General features: G+C 45.5%; 1 protein-coding gene across 1 annotated transcript in view; it reads left to right on the top strand.

Moving 5' to 3' along the window:
* Nucleotides 1-597: 597 nt before the first annotated feature.
* AK7 (adenylate kinase 7) overlaps nt 598-21,332 on the top strand; it is a 49,882-nt gene continuing 29,147 nt past the window's right edge. The window contains exons 1-7 of the mRNA XM_084826781.1: nt 598-732; nt 7,223-7,408; nt 9,382-9,490; nt 11,583-11,677; nt 12,107-12,217; nt 14,466-14,549; nt 18,153-18,241. Coding sequence (XP_084682907.1) covers nt 628-732; nt 7,223-7,408; nt 9,382-9,490; nt 11,583-11,677; nt 12,107-12,217; nt 14,466-14,549; nt 18,153-18,241 — 779 coding nt within the window. The 5' untranslated portion in view covers nt 598-627. The remainder of the gene's footprint in view (nt 733-7,222; nt 7,409-9,381; nt 9,491-11,582; nt 11,678-12,106; nt 12,218-14,465; nt 14,550-18,152; nt 18,242-21,332) is intronic.

Raw genomic sequence — 21,332 nt, 5'->3', positions numbered from 1 at the left:
GACAAAGGTCCGTCTAATCAAAGCTATGGTTTTCCCAGTAGGAATGTATGGCTGTGAGAGCTGGACTATAAGGAAGACTGAGCGCCAAAGAATTGATGCTTTCGAACTGTGGTGCTGGAGAAGACTCTTATGAGTCCCCTGGACTGCAAGGAGGTCAAATCAGTCAATCCTAAAGGAAATCAACCCTGAGTACATGCTGGGAATTGTAGGACCTTTTTCGGTGTAAACATGCATAGGATTGCAACCTAAGGCTGAAATTCTGTACATGGGGGGGGGGGGGAGCGTGGCGCTTCCTGTGCTGTTGAACGACTCCCATTATCTCTGACTATTGCCCATGCTGGCTGGGGATGACGGGAGCTGATGTCCAACCAGGTCTGAAGGACCACAGGTTTCCCCAGCCCCCGGGAGGAAGCATCACTGAGGTCGGCGTGACTGGCCTCCAGGTAGACACGCCTCGGATGACGGGGCAAGTCCATTTGCACTGGCCCCGCCCCAAATCGCATAGGCCCCGCCCACCCCGCTGGCCGCGCCCCCACTTCGTTTCTCGTCGGAAGGCTCCCCCTCCCTCCCGGTCCTGCGCGTGGCTTGGTCGCTTAGCAACCGCTGGCTTCCCTGTCAACCGCAGCCATGTCGGAGGAAGAGGAGGCGGTGGCGGAGGCCGAAGAGATCATTCGGAGCCAGAGGATCTTTCTGAACCACTTGGACACCTACGGCGGGAGCAACATCGGGAGGGTGAGGAGGGGTGAGGAAGGAGGCGGCGGCAAACGCCGGGCCATGGTGGAGTGCTGTGGGACGGAAGGAAGGAGAGAGAGGGAGGATGGATTTCAGTTGTTGTCAGTGGGGACACCCAAAGGCACCTCCTCAGCAAAGCCATCTGTCTGCTCTGCCTCGAGGAGCAAGAAAAGCGCCGGCCAGGCTGGTGTCCTCCCTAGGGCACCACTGGCCGGGGATGATGGGACTTGTATAACCCAGCACATCTGGAGGGCACTGGGCTGGGAAAGGAGCGTGTGAGGAGACACGCTCCTTCGAGGAGGAAGAAAAGCGCCGGCCAGGCTGGTGCCCTCCCTAGGGCACCACTGGCTGGGGATGATGGGACTTGTATAACCCAGCACATCTGGAGGGCACTGGGCTGGGAAAGGAGCGTGTGAGGAGACACGCTCCTTCGAGGAGGAAGAAAAGCGCCGGCCAGGCTGGTGCCCTCCCTAGGGCACCACTGGCTGGGGATGATGGGACTTGTATAACCCAGCACATCTGGAGGGCACTGGGCTGGGAAAGGAGCGTGTGAGGAGACACGCTCCTTCGAGGAGGAAGAAAAGCGCCGGCCAGGCTGGTGCCCTCCCTATGGCACCACTGGCTGGGGATGATGGGACTTGTATAACCCAGCACATCTGGAGGGCACTGGGCTGGGAAAGGAGCGTGTGAGGAGACACGCTCCTTCGAGGAGGAAGAAAAGCGCCGGCCAGGCTGGTGCCCTCCCTAGGGCACCACTGGCTGGGGATGATGGGACTTGTATAACCCAGCACATCTGGAGGGCACTGGGCTGGGAAAGGAGCGTGTGAGGAGACACGCTCCTTCGAGGAGGAAGAAAAGCGCCGGCCAGGCTGGTGCCCTCCCTAGGGCACCACTGGCTGGGGATGATGGGACTTGTATAACCCAGCACATCTGGAGGGCACTGGGCTGGGAAAGGAGCGTGTGAGGAGACACGCTCCTTCGAGGAGGAAGAAAAGCGCCGGCCAGGCTGGTGCCCTCCCTAGGGCACCACTGGCTGGGGATGATGGGACTTGTATAACCCAGCACATCTGGAGGGCACTGGGCTGGGAAAGGAGCGTGTGAGGAGACACGCTCCTTCGAGGAGGAAGAAAAGCGCCGGCCAGGCTGGTGCCCTCCCTAGGGCACCACTGGCTGGGGATGATGGGACTTGTATAACCCAGCACATCTGGAGGGCACTGGGCTGGGAAAGGAGCGTGTGAGGAGACACGCTCCTTCGAGGAGGAAGAAAAGCGCCGGCCAGGCTGGTGCCCTCCCTAGGGCACCACTGGCTGGGGATGATGGGACTTGTATAACCCAGCACATCTGGAGGGCACTGGGCTGGGAAAGGAGCGTGTGAGGAGACACGCTCCTTCGAGGAGGAAGAAAAGCGCCGGCCAGGCTGGTGCCCTCCCTATGGCACCACTGGCTGGGGATGATGGGACTTGTATAACCCAGCACATCTGGAGGGCACTGGGCTGGGAAAGGAGCGTGTGAGGAGACACGCTCCTTCGAGGAGGAAGAAAAGCGCCGGCCAGGCTGGTGCCCTCCCTAGGGCACCACTGGCTGGGGATGATGGGACTTGTATAACCCAGCACATCTGGAGGGCACTGGGCTGGGAAAGGAGCGTGTGAGGAGACACGCTCCTTCGAGGAGGAAGAAAAGCGCCGGCCAGGCTGGTGCCCTCCCTAGGGCACCACTGGCTGGGGATGATGGGACTTGTATAACCCAGCACATCTGGAGGGCACTGGGCTGGGAAAGGAGCGTGTGAGGAGACACGCTCCTTCGAGGAGGAAGAAAAGCGCCGGCCAGGCTGGTGCCCTCCCTAGGGCACCACTGGCTGGGGATGATGGGACTTGTATAACCCAGCACATCTGGAGGGCACTGGGCTGGGAAAGGAGCGTGTGAGGAGACACGCTCCTTCGAGGAGGAAGAAAAGCGCCGGCCAGGCTGGTGCCCTCCCTATGGCACCACTGGCTGGGGATGATGGGACTTGTATAACCCAGCACATCTGGAGGGCACTGGGCTGGGAAAGGAGCGTGTGAGGAGACACGCTCCTTCGAGGAGGAAGAAAAGCGCCGGCCAGGCTGGTGCCCTCCCTAGGGCACCACTGGCTGGGGATGATGGGACTTGTATAACCCAGCACATCTGGAGGGCACTGGGCTGGGAAAGGAGCGTGTGAGGAGACACGCTCCTTCGAGGAGGAAGAAAAGCGCCGGCCAGGCTGGTGCCCTCCCTAGGGCACCACTGGCTGGGGATGATGGGACTTGTATAACCCAGCACATCTGGAGGGCACTGGGCTGGGAAAGGAGCGTGTGAGGAGACACGCTCCTTCGAGGAGGAAGAAAAGCGCCGGCCAGGCTGGTGCCCTCCCTAGGGCACCACTGGCTGGGGATGATGGGACTTGTATAACCCAGCACATCTGGAGGGCACTGGGCTGGGAAAGGAGCGTGTGAGGAGACACGCTCCTTCGAGGGGGAAGAAAAGCACCGGCCAGGCTGGTGCCCTCCCTAGGGCACCACTGGCTGGGGATGATGGGACTTGTATAACCCAGCACATCTGGAGGGCACTGGGCTGGGAAAGGAGTGTGTGAGGAGACACGCTCCTTCGAGGAGGAAGAAAAGCACCAGCCAGGCTGGTGTCCTCCCTAGGGCACCACTGGCTGGGGATGATGGGACTTATATAAGGAGTGTGTGAGGAGACAATCTTTCTTTTAAAGAAAATCTAATTCTCTTAGAACACTGCTTTCTTTCGGAGGGAAAAAGGTGGAGGTGAGACTTAGGCCCGTTGGAGGAATCGGCCCTCCAGATGTTGTTGGGCTACAGCTTCCATCATCCCTGACCCATGACCATGCTGGTTGGAGCTGAAATCCACCAACATCGGGATGTCCACAGGTTACCCAGCCCTGGTTTTTTTAAAATGAAATGTCTTCCCTCTCTGATGTGTCATATTCTTTCCCTATTGTTTACCTGCTCTGGAAAAGTTTTGTGCTATGGGGCAAATAGTGGCTACGGTGGCTGTTTGTGTGATTTTGATCAGGAAAATGGCATGGGAAGAATTAAACACCCTCAACACCATGTCCTAGGTCCAAATCAGTCCTCTCCTATTGGGTGCTTTTAACAGAAGTATTTTCATGGTTCTTCCCCCCTCCCCTAAGATTACCTTCACAAATTCCCTGTGAGATAGGTTATGCTAAAATAAATGGTTACACACACACACACACACACACACACACACAGGACAGCAGGGATATTTCCTTGTAGCCACTGAAGGCTTCACTAGGCAACAACAATAGGGCCAGAGAGAAGACTTTTTAACAGCTCTTTCCCCCAGCATTTCCAACAGGCAGTCCTCCACTGAGAATCCCGAGAGCCAGGAATAGTTGATACTGCCTGCCTTGGGAGGCTTACAAAATTAGTGAACAGCCTGTTCAAGGGCAAAAATGCAAGAAAATGTCTAGTGAACATCCTAAGAATGAAGGATTTGGGGGGTATTTGAGGATATTTGGTGATATTTAATTGTTGCCCAAATACTTTGAGAACTTCGGGTTGAAAGGTGGTATATACATATTCTAAATTAAATTGTCATTACTGCACTTTGGGTCATTTTCACTGAGCAATCTACCATGACCCTAAGTATTCTTTCCTGATTAGTCACCACCAGTTCAGCCCCCATCAGTATAAATGTTAAGATTTTTTTTTGCTTCAATTTTTTTGCATCACTTTGCACTTACGTATATTGAAGCACATTTACTATTTTGTTGCTGTTCACCAAGATTAGAAAGATTCTTTTGAAACTCTTTGCAATCCATGTTTGTTTTCACCACCCTGAATAATTTGATGTCTTCCACAAACTTCGCCATCTTGCTGCTCACCACAACTTCACATTATTTATGAATAAGTTAAAAAACACCAGTCCCAAAACAGATCCTTGGGGGGCACCACATCTTACCTGGCTCCATTGTGAGAGGTCTATTTCTACTCTCCATTTCCTGTTCTTTAACAAGTCATTAATCCATAAGAGGGTTATACTCTTATCCCATAACTGCTACATTTACTCAGGAATCTTTGATGAAGGGCTTTGTTAAAAGCATTTTGAAAGTCCACATATACAATGTCTACTGGATCATCACTTTGACACTCTCAAAAAATTCTAAAAGGTCAGTGAGGCAGGATTTCCCCTTGCAGAAGTGGACATTAATACCTCTTGATTTGTTCTTTATCAGCCTTTCCCAACCTAGTGCCCTCCAGATGTTTTGGACTACAACTTCCAGCATTCCTGAACATTGGCCATGCTGGCTGGTGCTGATGGGAGTTGAAGTCCAAAACATTTGGAGGGCACAAGGATAGGGAAGGTTGTTTATATGCTTGATAATTCTATATTTAATAACATTGTCCAGCAATTTACCAGAAACACATGTTAAGCTAACTGGCATATAATTTCCTGCCCCCTTCCTTTTAAAAATCCATGTTTCATTGGCTGCTTTCCAGTCGTCTGCTATGGAGACCACTTTTAGGGATAAAGCTCTCTACTCATAGAAAACCGGATTTTAGATAGAAGATTTACAGCCTAGCCTTCTTGTCATGCTAGTTTTCTGTGTCAAAAGGATTTGCAGGATACAGAGCTTATACATGAATAGAATCAAACACATAATACGTTTAGTATTATCTTAAGTCAAGGCTTCTAAGGAGCGCAATAACAATTGTAAGTTTCAAGCTTACCAAGATGGTTTACAGGCAACATTTTGGGGGTAGCTAATGCAAAAGATTAGCTTACCCTGTTGCATGTCCAGAATCTCCTTTATATACTTTTTGGTGGTTATAAAATATGTTTAGTTTTAATTCATTATGTTCCATTAAGCTGCACTCCTAAGGATACATTTAAATTCTTTAATCACTGATGTCTAAATAATATCATCTCTTATCGATAAATGATTAAGACACCAAAGAATTATTTGAGTCCTTCCTGTCTTGTATGTGTTCTCAAAACACCTCTCTTGTATTTACGATCTGGGAAGCTCCCTCCTATTACTTTATCTGATGACACTCTGGTTTTATTATCAAACTAATTGTTTTACAGTTGCCCTAATTGTTTTTATGGTTGTTTTTCTACTATTGTGAGAGAAATGTTACTATAAATCTATGGGTACAGATTTCCTGGTGCCCGAAGTGCAAAATCTGACACCTATTGGATTCTTCTCTTATCAGTAAAGAGTACCAATGAGCCAATTAACAATTACTAATGGTTTGGCATTTCTGTTTCCCATCTGGGAACCCTCAGAGATAAGATGAGTTTAATTAATTTTGTGCCAAGAGGCCAAGCTGAGTTGCATTAGGCTTTGGAATTTCATATTTTAATTCAGAATGCTCTTGGAGGAATCTAATTATTGAATTTCCTAATTTTACAGCAGGAGCAAGGTAATGCAAAAATGGAAGATTTGTCTGATTTGCCACAGGCTGCATTCAGATGGTTGTATCTAATGTAGTCCTACTTAGAGTAGACCCACTGAAATGAATAGGGACTCAAATTACATTGGGTACGACCCATTGGGTACAACCCAGACACAACAACAAACCGAGGCACACAATGGCACATTCTCATAACAGTGAGGTTTTGGCTTATGTACTCCCCCCTTTTCCCCACTTCGCACACTTCCAAATTCAGGAAACAGTAGTCTATAAAAACCATAGTAAATTAACAAGCCTTCCTGGGTTGTTAACTAACTATGGTTTGCAGAAACTACAATTTCCCATATTTGGACAAAATGGGAATCTGTGGTGTGTTACAAACCATAAATGTAAGTTTCAGGTTTTCTCATCTTGCAGGTAAAGGAGAGGAGGAAGAGAAGTGGGGAGTGCAATGCTTAAGCTCATAGCAGCGTATTCTCATAATAACACACTATGGTTTGTTGTTACCAGTTGTTTTCCAGGCCCAGTTCAAGGTGTTGGTATTGACCTTTAAATCCCTATACGGTTCCGCCCAGTCTATGTTAAGGAGCGCCTTCAGGGATGCTGCTCAACGAGATCGGCCTCGCAAGGCCTACTGTCTGTCCCTTCAGCCAGGACTGCTAGGCTGGTGAGGACTAGGGAGAGGGCCTTTTCTGTGGTGGCCCCTACTCTGTGGAATTCCCTCCCTAGTGTCCTCCGCCATGCCCCCGCTTTGATGAGCTTCTGCTGGGCTTTGAAAACCTGACTGTTCAGGCGGGCATTTGGGGTAGGTTAGGGATTTTTTTTTTAGAGCAATGTTGTTTTGTTGATTATGTTGTATTTTGTATTTTGTGTTGTTATTTGTATTGTATGCCGCTTAGAGTGGCCAGGTAGCTGGCCAGATGGGTGGCTAATAAAGCTAATAAATAAATTTATGTCTGAATGCAGCCTGCATGACCACTATACTGAAATAGGAAATTACCATGACTGTATCAACATGGATCTATTTCTCTTTCATTATCTTACTGACAGTTATTGTACATTTTAAGTATCTAGCAAGCTGTACTGTTGGAGCATCTTTAGAAGAAGTACAAGAGGAAGAGGAAGAGGAAGATGAAGGGAGATCAGTTGCTGAAGTTTCACCTCCTAAACCAAAGGAAGGAATATATCAAGTTGTGGGAACTCTTTCACAGGCAGAGAGTACAGAACCAGATTTTGCTGTGGAAGCATATAGAGTGAGTATTAAACTTGTTTCATTTGGTAAAATACTTAGGCTGAAGAGTGCAGAAGTGCAGGAGGCCAACTTTGGGATTTTTCTACCTGCAGGAAAGGATGATTATAAAGCAACAACAGGTATTTATATTGTACTGCCATGTGAGCATTGAATAACTTTAAAATATCAAGGGTTGTATCCACTGTTAATCTAGCTTAAGTTCCATTCATTTCAATGGGTCTTCCCTAAGTAGGACTAACATTGGATACAACCAAAGGCTGTAATTCTATGCGCATTTACCTGGGAATAAACCCCATTGAACTTAATGGGACTTACAGTTGAGCAGATATGCATGGGACTACAATCATACAAAGTTAATCATGACTAAGTCCCATTGAAAGCAGCGGGATATAAGTTAGTTATGACTGAGAGTCTGGCTACATGTTACACTTGCCATGTGAGGGCAGCCCAGATCTTCCTTTTGAGAATTCTGAAGGCTGTCCTGGCTATAGAGAGAAAGCCAGAGTTGATCAGAATTACTGCAGGCTACCTATCTCTATCTGTTGTTTATTCCCACTTTTCTCTCCTTCTCTATTCAGTGGCTAAATTCAGCCAGACAACAGAGCACTCAAGGGAATTAGGATGTAATTCAATGGGGGGAAAGCCACAATGACCTAATAAGAGCTGGGATTCTGGAGGGAGCATATGCTACCCAGATCAACACCATGTGTTGGAGAGAGCAGAAGCAGCCCTAATGTAATTGTATTGTTTTTTGTTTTTTTTTTAATGTGAGATGCCTTAAAGATCCATCTGGATTGAAAGGTGGGATAGAAAGCAAATAAATAATATGGGTCAACTCCTCACCCCAATTTCCACTCTTTTAAGTGTTTTTTGTTCTTGTTGTTTTGTTTTTAAAGTGAAGGATATATGTACAAGTATATGTGACCCTTTAAAAGTTAAAACAAAAAAAAAATCTTGCAGCCTGCCTGAACTATGGGAGGGGAAAGAGAATACTGAAGGGTGAATCATTGCTGTGTATTTCTTTTGTGAATTGAAAAGCTGAGAGGAGGAAGCAGGGCTATTGCTGCAGGTGAAGAGCCCTTCTCTTTTTATATCATGCATGTTTGTACCCTGAAGCTCTTCTAGGACCTCTCCCAGCTGAATAAATACACAAGCCTTTATTGCACCAGTTGTAGTTCATTGGGACTTAAGTATCCATTAAAACTTCCTCTATATAATAGGAATAGCAATGGCCTACCTAGCAGGTTTGCAGTTAATTGATGAGATCATGACTTTAAAGCAGTTTCTGCTTTTCAAGATCTATTCAAGTGATGGCCATTACAAAGTTGTCCAAGCTCCCATATGTGTTGGAGAGCCATTTTATACCTTGAGCAGACCACATGGTACATTCTCCTGAGGGCTTGTGCTATCTCAGATATGGATATGGGGAAAGCCTTTTGTGCAGACATTTCTTTGTTAGTGCAGAGAAATTTTGACTTTTTAACAAGCAATTCTCTGTATGCGTATCTAAGATAGTACAGCCTATATTTTGTGTTCTGCTAAATGCTTGAGTCAAACCTAAAATGGATGGCACACCAATCAAAGAGTAATAAATTATAGTATAACCTATAGTTGCCTGAGCATCCCAAGGTTACTTTCAAGTTTGAGAATTAAGTTTGTAAACAGGATATTACAATATGGGAAAAAGTAATTACTCCTTATAGAGTCAGTGTGGTGTAGTGGTTACAGTGTTGGACTGGGACTCAGGAGATCCAGGTTCTAGTCCCCACTCAGCCATGAAGCTTACTGGGTGACTTGGACCAGCCACCGACTCAACCTAACCTACCTCACAGGATTGTTGAGAGGATAAAATGGAGAAATGGAGGATCATGTAAGCTGCCTTGGGTTCCTTGAAGGAAAAAAGACAGGATATAAACATAATCATAAATAAAATAAAATATTGGTTGTTGTTTCTCTTTGGGGGGGGGGGTTTAGACACTTTCTGAAGATGAGCTGATAGCTCACCTGTTCGAATGTGACATCATTATTTATAACATCACTGAAGATGCAAAACAAATTGAGGAAGCAACCTGTGCAGCTACTGGTCAGTATAATTTATTCTTCACCTAAATGAGGTATGGAGAAGGCAAACAACCTGTTGTCTGTCAGCTTCGGTAGATCTAGTGTGATTCAAAAGATAGTGTTCAACTGTAAAGACTGAGTCAGGATCTCAAATCCCTCACCCACTGACTTACTTGGTGGCCTTAGGAAATCACTCACACTTACAAATTTAGTCGTGCATGCTGAGTGACTATGCGCTCCCATGTGCCAAATGTGCTGTGGCAGTTTAAATGGTTTGATCAAGTTGACCGTGCATATCAGCTTTCCTTAACACAGTACACTTCAGATCTATTGGACTGTAGCTCCCATCATCCCCAAAGGCCCTGCTGGCTCAGAATGATGGAAGTTGCTGTATAACACATCTGGAGGGCACCAGGTTGGAGAAGGCTGGTACACATCATAATGTTTAAATTTGAATTTAGATTATTTTCCTCTGTGATACAGCTTATGATCCCATGTGTGACCCAATCCAAAAGACTATGGATAAGATTGACTGTGTGCATGTTCAGTGGCCAGAGTTTGTAGCCCTGTTAAAATACTGACAGTTTCTCTGATTGGCCATTTGGTGGGGAATGGGTGTGTGTAGACACTCCCAAACAGCTGAATGGTGCTATCATTGATCTTCTGCCGGAGCCATATATGCATAACCCTAGTTGTTGTATCATAGGAGGAGGAACTCTTCATACAGTATCTCTATGTACATGCAGTTCCTCATTTAGCTAGGCATAAACACATGGGGCTGTATCCAGTGTTACTCTAACTTAGGTCCCATTAATTTGAATGGGTCAACTCTAAGTAAGAATAACACTGAATACAACCCACGGAAGTCTCCTGGTTGAATAGTGTAAAAGCTCCATGTAGAACAGGACTTCTAAGTCCCTTCCATCCACTGGCAGACCTGCACCACCTGAGAAGCTATCCCCCCAACTCAGGGCAACTTCAGAAACATACTTAGAAGCATTACAGGGGAATGCTGTCAGGGTAAAACTGAAAAATTTTGATATGTGTGTTCAAGTCTCTATATGTGTATTAAGAGTGCAATCCTATGGAGATAGTAGTCAGCCTCTGAACTCGGACGCTGACCGCTATCCAATGCAGGGTAGCTGGAGCACGGAGGCGATCCTCACCTCCATGCTCTAGCCACCCAGCATTTTTGGCTAGATAGACGATTTCATCTGTTTTGATGGGCACTTCAGAGCGGGAGGTGGGGAGGTCGCGCGGCACATAGGAAGCTGTGTAACGCGGCTTCCGCATTCCCCTCCCCCAGAACCGTCACCTTTTTGCCATCTCTGTGCTCTGTGTCAGAGTGTGGACACACAGCTGGCATGGAGAGAACCACGTCAGCTACAAGGGGGAGGGGAGCGTGGGGCCCTGTCAGGGTGGACACTAAGCTCATAGAATCCCAGAGTAGTTCTGATTCTGAGGTGGAGCAGCCGCTCCTGGGAGAGGCGCGCGCTCATCCTTCCCAGGGCCAACAGCTGGCAGGGATTCCTCCCACCGGCATTCCTAGCATAGATAGTGGTCCTGGGAGTGAGAGAGCGCGGGAAGCAGACTTGCTGGACACGCGACGCTGACGCAGGGAGCGGCGCCAAATGGAGGGCACGGAAAGGAGGCGTAGTGCCCGGTTGGCACGCAAACAACGGTTGTGCCCAGAGGATCCAAGGGAAAAGGGGAGGGACTCTCCCTAGCCCATAAGTTCAGGGTCTGCCAGTGGTTCTCCTTCAAACGGGGACCAACTGTTCCAACTTAGGGCATAGGTACTCTGCTGCTCATATCTAGTTGCTCACAGTAGAGTTGTTAAGTTGCAAGGGAAGAATAAAGTTTTGAAAATAATCGCTTTGTCTGTGTCTGGACTTGGCTACTGGATTAGACTGAGAGAGGCCTCCAAGGAGCCCTTGACAGGCCCTGGCTCCAACCTCAGTTCCCAGAAACCGAAAAATCCAATGGCCCTCTAGACAACAGTGATCCTAACTGGGGGGAAGAAAAGGTCCCCATCACCACAAGAACATTATAAATAAAATGTAAATAGAAAAATCTTTTTATTTTAACATATGTGATGTAATATGATTTTGCAGCATTGCATGATGAATCATACAAATTCGAGAAGCAAAAAGTGTTCATTCTACTATCAACAATTATGACCTGGGCACGAAGCAAGCCTCTCGATCCAGTGAGTGGTGAAAAAAGTGAACAAACTTAATAATTTTAGCAAGCAAACTTGTGCTTGTATTGCTTGCTGTCCTAAATCTTTGGTGAAAGAACATATGGCACAGTCTCAGTTCTCTGAATGGCCTGAAACATTTCCAATCTGACTGCTGAAGTATCAGCATTTCTGTTTTTGTTTGGGTGTTTTAAAAGTCCGCCATAGTTTGTTTATAGCACAGAAAGCTAGGCTTAATTCTTACTATTTCATATAATGACTTTTAAATGAACTAATATGAAGATGAAATTAAAAATTACTTTTGATCTACTTTTTAAAAGAAATAATTTTGTTCTCTCAGAATAAAAATGGAATAATTTCAAAGGTCACATTAAATACACCAACCCTTTTTTTTAACCCATTCCCCCTAAATCCCCACTTTCTGCCTGCTCCACCCAGGAAGATCCAGAAATACCATTCACCGAAGAAGACTATCGTCGAAGGAAACCTCACCCTAACTTTATAGAGCATATTAATGCTGAAAAAACTATTATCAAACTTGGCAAAACGGTGAGTATTAACAGGAAATAATCTGTATGTGGTTTACAAAAGAAAAGATACAGGGCATAATCTACACTACAAACATATATCAGCTTTATTATGGCTTCTCACACTTTGGGCTGCAACCCCAAATTTCATTCTCCCCCTATTTGGGCAGAACTAGGCTGATGCTAAAGAGGACCCCACAGTCTGGATTATTTCCCATTTGGCACAAGGGATGGGGGCCTAAGAAACTGATCATGTGCAGAATTAGGTGTGGCAAAGCCCACTGAAATCAATAAGTTTAGGCAGCTTAATGCTGGAGAGTAGTGGGTTATAATGGCCACAACCTTTTCCCCACCCCTTTAGCCAGCTCCTTGATTGGCTTTGCAATGGTGGGCAAGCGGGCACACAAATGGCAGGTGTTGGAGTTGCCCCTTTCTGAGGCATGGAGTCAGCAGGCTGCAATATGTGGCTTTTTAACCACTCTTCCATCAAGTGCCAGGGATCTTACTGACCTGCTGAGGCTGGTTCTCCCTGAATATTCCTGTCCTGTTGCCTATGGTAAGGGATGGGGAGGAAATGTTGTGGAAGGCAAAGTTGTGGTAGGAAAACTGGAAAAGAGGTGAGTTGGAAAAACTGGAGTGCATCTTTGAATGGTAGAGAGTGGGCTGTGTTCCAGCTGGACAGAATCCTGGCAAGGGAGATGGGTAGCTTGCTTTAAAAAGAGAGGTGAAGGGGTTCAAGCCGGCATGGGAGCCATAACATAGCATTTGAATGATGTTGATGGTTTTATGGTTTTTGATGGTTGTACAACAACAGAACCTTGATGGCTCTGACAGAAAGGCAGTATAAAATGTTAAAAATAAATAAAATCATAGATTCATAGACTAGTACGGTAGGAAGGGGCCTATAAATAATAAAGTAGGTTCTGAATTTCATCTTAGTTTTTGCCTTGAAACTATGAGGACTGGCTGCAAAAGTGAAGGGCAGCTTAAGGGCCTTCTCTTGTATGACCCCATCTACCCACCCTATTCAGATCATCGTCAGAGGCCCTCCTGTGTGTCCCGACGTCCCAGAAATTCATTTAGTTGGGACCAAGGAGAGGGTCTTTTCAGTGGCTGCACCCAGGCTTTTGAGCTCCCTCCTGAAGGAGGCTTGTCCTACCCCTTCTCTAATGGCTTTCCATTGGATTGTCAAACGCTTTCTTTTTAGAAAGTCTTTTGGGCCATGAATGGTTGCTCCCTTTCTGAAGTAGTTTTAATTGCTGTGTTGAAATTATTTTTTGATAGTGATAGTATTTTTAAATCTTTTTCTCTTGTTTTAATGTTTTATAGCTGTTTTGTTGTATTCATTGTTATGTTGAACTGTTTTTTAAATGGTTATGTTATTGTTTTAAGCCATGTTGTTAGTTGCCTTAGGCTCATTGAAGAAAGGCAGGGTATGTATATATCAGAGATGCAGAACGTCCGTGGCCCAAATCCAGCTGTCTGGTGTTCCCCAAATGGCCATACCCCCTTTCTCGCAACCACCAATACTTTGGTTGTTTCCCAGCTTTTGTGCAGTTTTCCCCCCCATTCTAAAACGTTGAAATGCTTCTTCTAAGGCTTAGCTAATGGCAGTAAGAGCTTGAAGCTAAAATATGCTGGTATGTTTGGCCCCACTGCTTCTTCCTTCAGCCCTGCCCATCACTGGAATGTACCCCCCACCCCAAGAGATTCTCCAAAATGGAATTTTGCCCTCAGGTTGAAAGAAGTTCTGCACGCCTGATATATGTGCTATAAAGAAATGAATAGATAAAGTACCTTGGGGTGGACAGGCTTCTGGCTTGCAGGATCTTTTCTTTTTTTCTTTTTCTTTTACTAGAACTCTAAGATCTACCAATTGGAGCCTGGTGCAAAAGATATACACTGAGAATTAAAGAATTCTGAGCCCAGGCGTTTGTCTTGAGTAGCAGAAGTGAATGAAGCTCACAGTCCTTGCAGACAAAAACCTGCTCCTGGTTACCCCAAGCTTCCTTCATTTCAGCAGCATAACCTAAGAGCGGGGAGTCATTTTGTTGCTGCTGTTGTTAAATAAATGGGAGACAGGAATCCTTGCTGATGTACTGCAAATCACTGAGAGTCTACCAGTGGATCCAGATTTACCTTCTGCCCACCCCTGATGTACCTCACAAGATTATTTTGGAGGGGATGAATTAAATTAGGATTGTAAAATGCTTTATATTTGCAATGCTATGGAATTTTGTTTTAACAATAGCCTTTACTTTTTTCCATAGAACAAAAGCAAATTTGCAACATATGTTGTTGCTTCAGGTGTTCAGTACGGAGCTGAAGAAAGACTTCTGCACTACTTTTTTAAGGTAAGTGTATTTCAAGGTAATTTGAAAGACAGGTACTATTGCAGAACTTGTCCAGAAACAGTAGATTGAATACATTCATGTATTCAGTCTGTGAACTTTCAGCCGGCTGTCCTCCATTGGAAACAAAAGCTAGACTAGGTGGAAGTTTGATATGATGCAGCAAGGCTGTTCTTATGTGGCAAAATGGAAGCACCTTATATCTCTTCAAATTTAGCCTGAGGCTCTGCTTCTGGGTCATAAATCATACACTCGTTGGATCATTCCCTAAAATATCATGAGAAGCGTACACAATTCCAGTTGCCTGGTCAGCTGCGGTGACCATATGACTGGCCTAGTGCCTGGGAGAGAGAAAAGAACACAGTATTCTCCCTTCCGCATGACAGAGTTGAAGGAACAGCCTTAGAACTCAAATGGCTGAGCTGCAGATGTCAGCTGTGCCTTTAGGTGGTTGTTGTTGTTCAGTCGTTCAGTCGTGTCCGACTCTTCGTGACCCCATGGACCATAGCACGCCAGGCCTTCCTGTCCTGCGCTCTCTCCCGGAGCGTGCTCAAGTTCATATTCATTGCATCCGTGATGCTATCTAGCCATCTCATCCTCTGCCGTCCCCTTCTCCTTTTGCCTTCAGTCTTTCCCAGCATCAGGGTCTTTTCCAGGGAGTTTTCTCTTCGCATTAGGTGGCCAAAATATTGGAGCTTCAGCTTCATTATCTGTCCTTCCAATGAGCACTCAGGGTTGATTTCCTTTAGGATGGACTGATTTGACCTCCTTGCAGTCCAGGGCACTCGTAAGAGTCTTCTCCAGCACCACAGTTCGAAAGCATCAATTCTTCGGCGCTCAGCCTTCCTTATAGTCCAGCTCTCACAGCCATACATTACTACTGGGAAAACCATAGCTTTGATTAGACGGACCTTTGTCGGCAAGGTGATGTCTCTGCTTCTTACTATGCTGTCTAGGTTGGCCATAGCTTTCCTCCCAAGGAGCAAGCGTCTTTTAATTTCATGGCTACAGTCACCGTCTGCGGTGATCTTGGAGCCCAAGAAAGTAAAATCTGTCACTGCTTCCATTTCTTCCCCTTCTATATGCCAGGAAGTGATGGGGCCAGATGCCATGATCTTCGTTTTTTTAATGTTGAGTTTCAAACCAGCTTTTGCACTCTCCTCTTTCACCCTCAACAAGAGGCTCTTTAGATCCTCTTCGCTTTCTGCCATTAGGGTGGTATCGTCTCCATTTAAGGCTCCACCACTTGCAGTATTCGCAAAGAGGAAGAGCTACCTTGAGACCACTCTGTGATGACTGTATTGCATCTTATATCTCCCCTGACCCCCATGTGGAAAATCAATCACCCAACCCAATCAATCACCCAAGATTGGCAGCTCTCGTAGGAACAACTACAGTCAGCTATTTATTTTTGCAGCATTTAACTCACTCCTATCATCTCTTTCTTTGGCTCCCAGGAATGCTTTTTTTTGTCTTCCCCAAATGATTGCAGTAGTATCTCAGTTTGGCACTCCTATAGGTCTCAGATGGAATCTATCCTCCAAATGCATGATGGGCAGAACAAAGCAGAACTAGATGTGGGGGTTAAAATAATTTACTCTGCGGATCAAACTTATTGTTGTTATTGTATTGTAATGTCTTCTTTTAAAAAAATGTTTTAATGTTTTAATTATTTATTATTTTCTCTGGGCTGTTATACTGTTATATTTTAATGTGAACCGCTTAGGGATTTTAATATATTAAGGGCATAATCTTACGCCCAGTAGTACAGAAGTATTTTAATTAATAAATACATAAAGAAGGGTGCAATCCTATGCATGATTAGACATAGAAAAGGCCTACAACTCCCAGCATTCCCCAGCCAGCCAGCCTGGCTGGGGAATGCTGGGAGTTGTAGGCCTTTTCTCTGTCTAAACATGCATAGGATTGCACCCTAAATAAATAAATAAATAAATAAAATTAGCTTCATGTTACATTAATCATATGCTTTAAAGCACACTCTTTACACCTACCCTCTTTTTCCTTCCACAAAAAGCATCTGCAGGGGCTCCAATTCAGATTTGGCTGGATTGGTCCAGGGAGAGGGGCTTAACCCATAGTTAACATAGTTAGGGTGCGATCCTGTGCAAGTTTAAACAGAAACAAGTCCTACAACTCCCAGGATTCCTGGGCCAGCATGGCTGGTGGGGGAATACTGAGAGTTGTAGGACTTCTTTCTGTCTAAACTTGCATAGGATTGCACCCTTAGTTTAATAGTGCATGGTTAAACTATGGAATTTGCTACCGCAAGAATTTGCTCCCAGTTTTCAAGTCCACTCTCTTTAACTTCTAGTGATAGTACGACCTAAGACTGCCTCCTTTTGAATATCAAATATGGCAGGTGTGGAAAAGTACTAGAAGAATGTCAGAATACCATGCTATGGCCTACTACAGGAGGAATGAGTAGGCCTAAGCAGGGTGGTATCAACGCTTTGCATCCTTGGGTAGCTGCAGAACCCATTGCTGATTCCTGCCCCCTTTAAAAAAATATCCAGTCTGATGCTTCAAGCACTACTGGGCAGCTGGATCTAGATGCTATTTTAATTTCCCACAATACCCTGGAATGACACTACATCAGGAGTGTTGTGGAAAACAAAAATGACGGCTAGATCCAACTGATTGGAATGCTTTTGCTGCCACCACCAGGTAAGCCCACCAGGGCCTGCTCATGGAGGAAGGGGCCCACCAGAGAGAGCACTTTGACCAGTGCCCCACTCAAACCTGGAGCTGGCACTGGGCCTAAAGTACTCCCAATCAACACCAATCAAGGCACTGTAAAAAACAACCCTGTACCCTGATCATTAACATCTTTATCAGGTAGGATCACCTAGAGAAGCAGTGAAAAGCTTCACAATATGTTCTCTGTTGTGTTGCTGAAGACAGTTTAATGGCGGCCGGTCACTGGAATATATGCTTTGTTATAAGGCACCAAGAAAAACTCTCACTTTTGTATGTATTTGTATTTTCTTGTTATTTCAAAACTTATAGCTGTCGTATTCAGATCCTTTAAAAGCATGTCATTAATTTGACTCCTTTAGGGCACAGTCCTAACTAGATAGGTGGCCGCCTCCGAAGTCGGAGGCGATGCCTATCCAAAGCAAGGCAGGAGAGGCACGGGGGGGATCGTTCCCTCCACACCTCTCCTGCCTTGCTATTTTTGGCTAGACAGCCGTTTTCGGCTGTCTAGTGGTGGGAGCATGGGGCTGACCAGGAGAGGAAGCTGCTGTACAACACGTTGGATGTGTCATATGCGCAGCTCCGTTCTCCCCGCCCCGGAATGTCCCCTGGAATGCCTCTTTTCAGTCACTCGGTGCTCCTCTTCCGAGCAAGGAGGATGGGGCTTCTCCACACTGCCTCCAAGACAGCGCAGACGAGGGGGGCAATCAGTCTTCCGGGAACTGACCTCCGAGGTTGGTTCCCGGAAATGAGCATATCCTATGGCCCTCTAGACAGTGTCTAGTGGCCATAGGATTGCTCCCTTAGTTGGTAAGTTAGCCTGTTGAGGGAGCAATTCCTCACAAATCATACTAAAGTTACTAACCTAAGTTACTTTGTGATTATTTTCAGTTATCTTGGCTTGGTGAAACTCCTGCAATCCCATATTTTGGAGATGGACGAAATTTTGTTCCAGCCATTCACATTGTTGACTTAGCAGCGCAAGTATACCTTTTAGCTCTTCTTCACTCCAGGGTATCACTAGTTTCCTCTAGTGTTATTGAAATCAGTTACAGGCTCTCATTGTCTTTATTAATGCAAATCAGAGTTACATGTAACTGAAACAGATTTATGCCTATCTGTCTAGGTTTCCAAGGAGGTTGATTACACATATATTTAAAATCTAAGTTCATTGTGGAGATATCTTGAAAAGGAATGTTGCCTAATGCTATGCAGAAATGCCTCAATTAATTGAGACATCTGTGTTCTTCATTCTCAATTTATTGAAGCAAGCTTGTATTAATTGGGCAAATAATTACTTTCTGATGTTGTGCTTTAAAGCAGCCTTCCCCAACCTGGTGACCTCTAGAAGTTTTGGACTACAGCTCCCAGCATTCCTGACCATTGGCCAAGCTGGCTGGGACTGATGTGAGTTGAAGTCCAAAACATCCAAAGGGCACCATGTTGGGAAACGCTATTTTAAATACATTCTTTTAGATAACATATGTATGTGATAGTGCACTATGCTCAACATCTAAGGTCCTCCTCTGGGTGCATACTCCAAGGGAGGCTAGGAAGACAGCAACAAGGGAGAGGGCCTTCTTGGTGGTGTCCCCCAATTGTGGAATGATCTCCCCAATGAGGCAGTCTGGTGCCAACATTGTTATCTTTTCTGCGCCAGGTCAAGACTTTTCTCTTTTCCCAGGCATTTGGCAGCATGTGATGAGTTTTAATTGATCCTGGATTTGTTTTATGGTTTGGCTGATTGCTCAAAGTTGTTTTTAGATATATGCTGTCTTTGTGTATACTGTCTGTGTATTTTTTATATTTTAAATTTTGCATATTGTACTTTTAACGTTCTCACCTTTGTAAACTGCCCAGAGAGCTTCGGCTATGGGGAGGGATAGCAATGTAATAAATAATAATAATAGTAGTAGTAGTAGTAGTAGTAGTAATAATATAGTTATAGGCAGTCTCTGACTGGGTTTGCACAATCGCGGAGGTAAAAGAAGCCATCGTGTCTTCTCTCCCCGCCCCTGCACATGCTGTGTGCATGCTTGTAGTTTACATAGTTACTGGTGCTGCAGTGCAGATTGGCATGTCATCCGAACCGGGCACATGTCTGGGGTGGCTTCATAACCCACCCTAGAACCCACAGCATGCAGTAGGGGTTGTAGGGTGGATTCAAAGCCACATATGCTACGTGCCGGGTTTGGACGACACGCCAAACCCACACTGCAACATGGGTAATTATGTAAACAATGAGTGCGCACATGGCGAGAAGACGTGATGACTTCTTTTACCCCCACAATTGTGCCAACCCGGCCACAGTGACGTAGCAGCACAGTGTTTTGAAAAGCAAGATAAAAGTCATAATTCCCTGGTGCCATTTTTTCCAACCATTCTGGCCACAAGCATAGCCCCTGATAGGGTTTTCTGGGCGTGATGCCTAATTTGGATTTAAGCCTCCCTCTACAGAAAGTAGAGGAAGGAACTAGAGGATCGGCTATCCTTGACTTGATCCTAACCAACAGAGATGACTTAGTGGATAAAGTAGCAGTTGCAAGAACTCTGGGGGAAAGCGACCACGTTACACTTGAGTTCTTGGTTCTAAAGGAAGCAAAAACCGAGTGTAGCCAAATGCATACCCTGGATTTTAGGAAAGCCGATTTTAATAAACTCAGAACAATGATAAGTAAGGTCCCATGGCAAGCGACTGTAACGAGGAAAGGAGTCCAAGATGGGTGGGAGTTTTTAAAAAAGGAAATTCTCAAGGCACAATTACAAACAATTCCAACAAGAAAAAAAGGTGGAATACAACAGAAGAAGCCAATGTGGCTTCATAAAAAGCTTAGAGATTACCTGAAAAGAAAAAAGCACACATATAGGAAGTGGAAGGAAGGACAAGCAACAAAGGAAGAGTACAGGCAGGTAGCACAGAATTGCAGGGACGGCGTCCAGGAAGGCTAAAGCTGAGAATGAGCTGAGGTTATCGAGGGACGCTAAAAGCAACAAAAAGGCTTTCTTCAGATACATGCATAGTAAAAGACAGAGGAAAGAAATGGTGGTTCAACTATTAAATAAGGATGGCAAAATGATAACAGATGACAAAGAGAAGGCAGAAGTGCTCAATTCCTACTTTGGCTCAGTCTTCTCCCAAAAGAGGGTCTATGAGCCCCCTGGCAAAGGCGAAGTACCGGCTGAAGGGGCAGGATTGCAGCTTGAGATTGATAGGCCTATGGCCAAGGAACACCTAATTACTTTGAATGAGTTCAAATCTCCAGGGCCAGATGAACTGCATCCTAGAGTAATAAAGGAACTGGCAGAAGAGCTCTTGGAACCACTGTCTATTATCTTTGAGAAATGGAGGACGGGGGAAGTGCCAGATGACTGGAGGGGGGCTAATGTTGTCCCTATCTTCAAAAGGGCAAAAAGGAGGAACCTGGGAACTACAGACCAGTCAGTCTGACATCAATCCCTGGGAAAATTCTGGAGCAAATGATAGAGCAACTGTAAGCACCTTGAAAACAATGCAGTGATTACTCGAAGCCAACATGGATTTGTCAAGAACAAATCCTGCCAGACAAATCTGATCTCATTTTTTGATCAGGTAACCTCCCTTGTGGACTGTGGGAATGCTGTGGACATAACATACCTCGACTTCAGCAAAGCTTTCAACGAAGTGCCCCATGATATCCTGATGAGCAAACTAGCTCAAAGTGGGCTAGTTGAAACAATGATCTGGTGGATCCACAGTTGGCTACAGAATTGAGCTTAAAGAGTGCTTATCAATAGGATATTCTCAAACTGGGGAGAGGTAATGAGTGGGGTACTGCAGGGCTCAGTCCTGGGCCCAGGGCTCTTCAACATTTTTATTAATGACTTGGATGAGGAGGTGCAGGGAATGCTGATCAAATTTGCAGATGACACAAAATTGGGCAGGATAGCAAATACCTTGGAAGACAGAAACAACATTCAAAGTGATCTTGATAAACTGGAGCACAGGCTGAAAACAACAGAATGACATTTCATAGGGATAAATGCCAAGTTCTGCACCTAGGAAAAAGAAACCAAATGCACAGTTACAAGATG

This window comes from Heloderma suspectum, chromosome 1, assembly GCF_057233095.1.
Source record: "Heloderma suspectum isolate Gila_16-S chromosome 1, 16-S_ref, whole genome shotgun sequence".
NCBI classification, from domain to species: domain Eukaryota; kingdom Metazoa; phylum Chordata; class Lepidosauria; order Squamata; family Helodermatidae; genus Heloderma; species Heloderma suspectum.
Note: the sequence above shows the minus strand (reverse complement) of the source record. Positions and strands in the feature narration are given on the sequence as shown.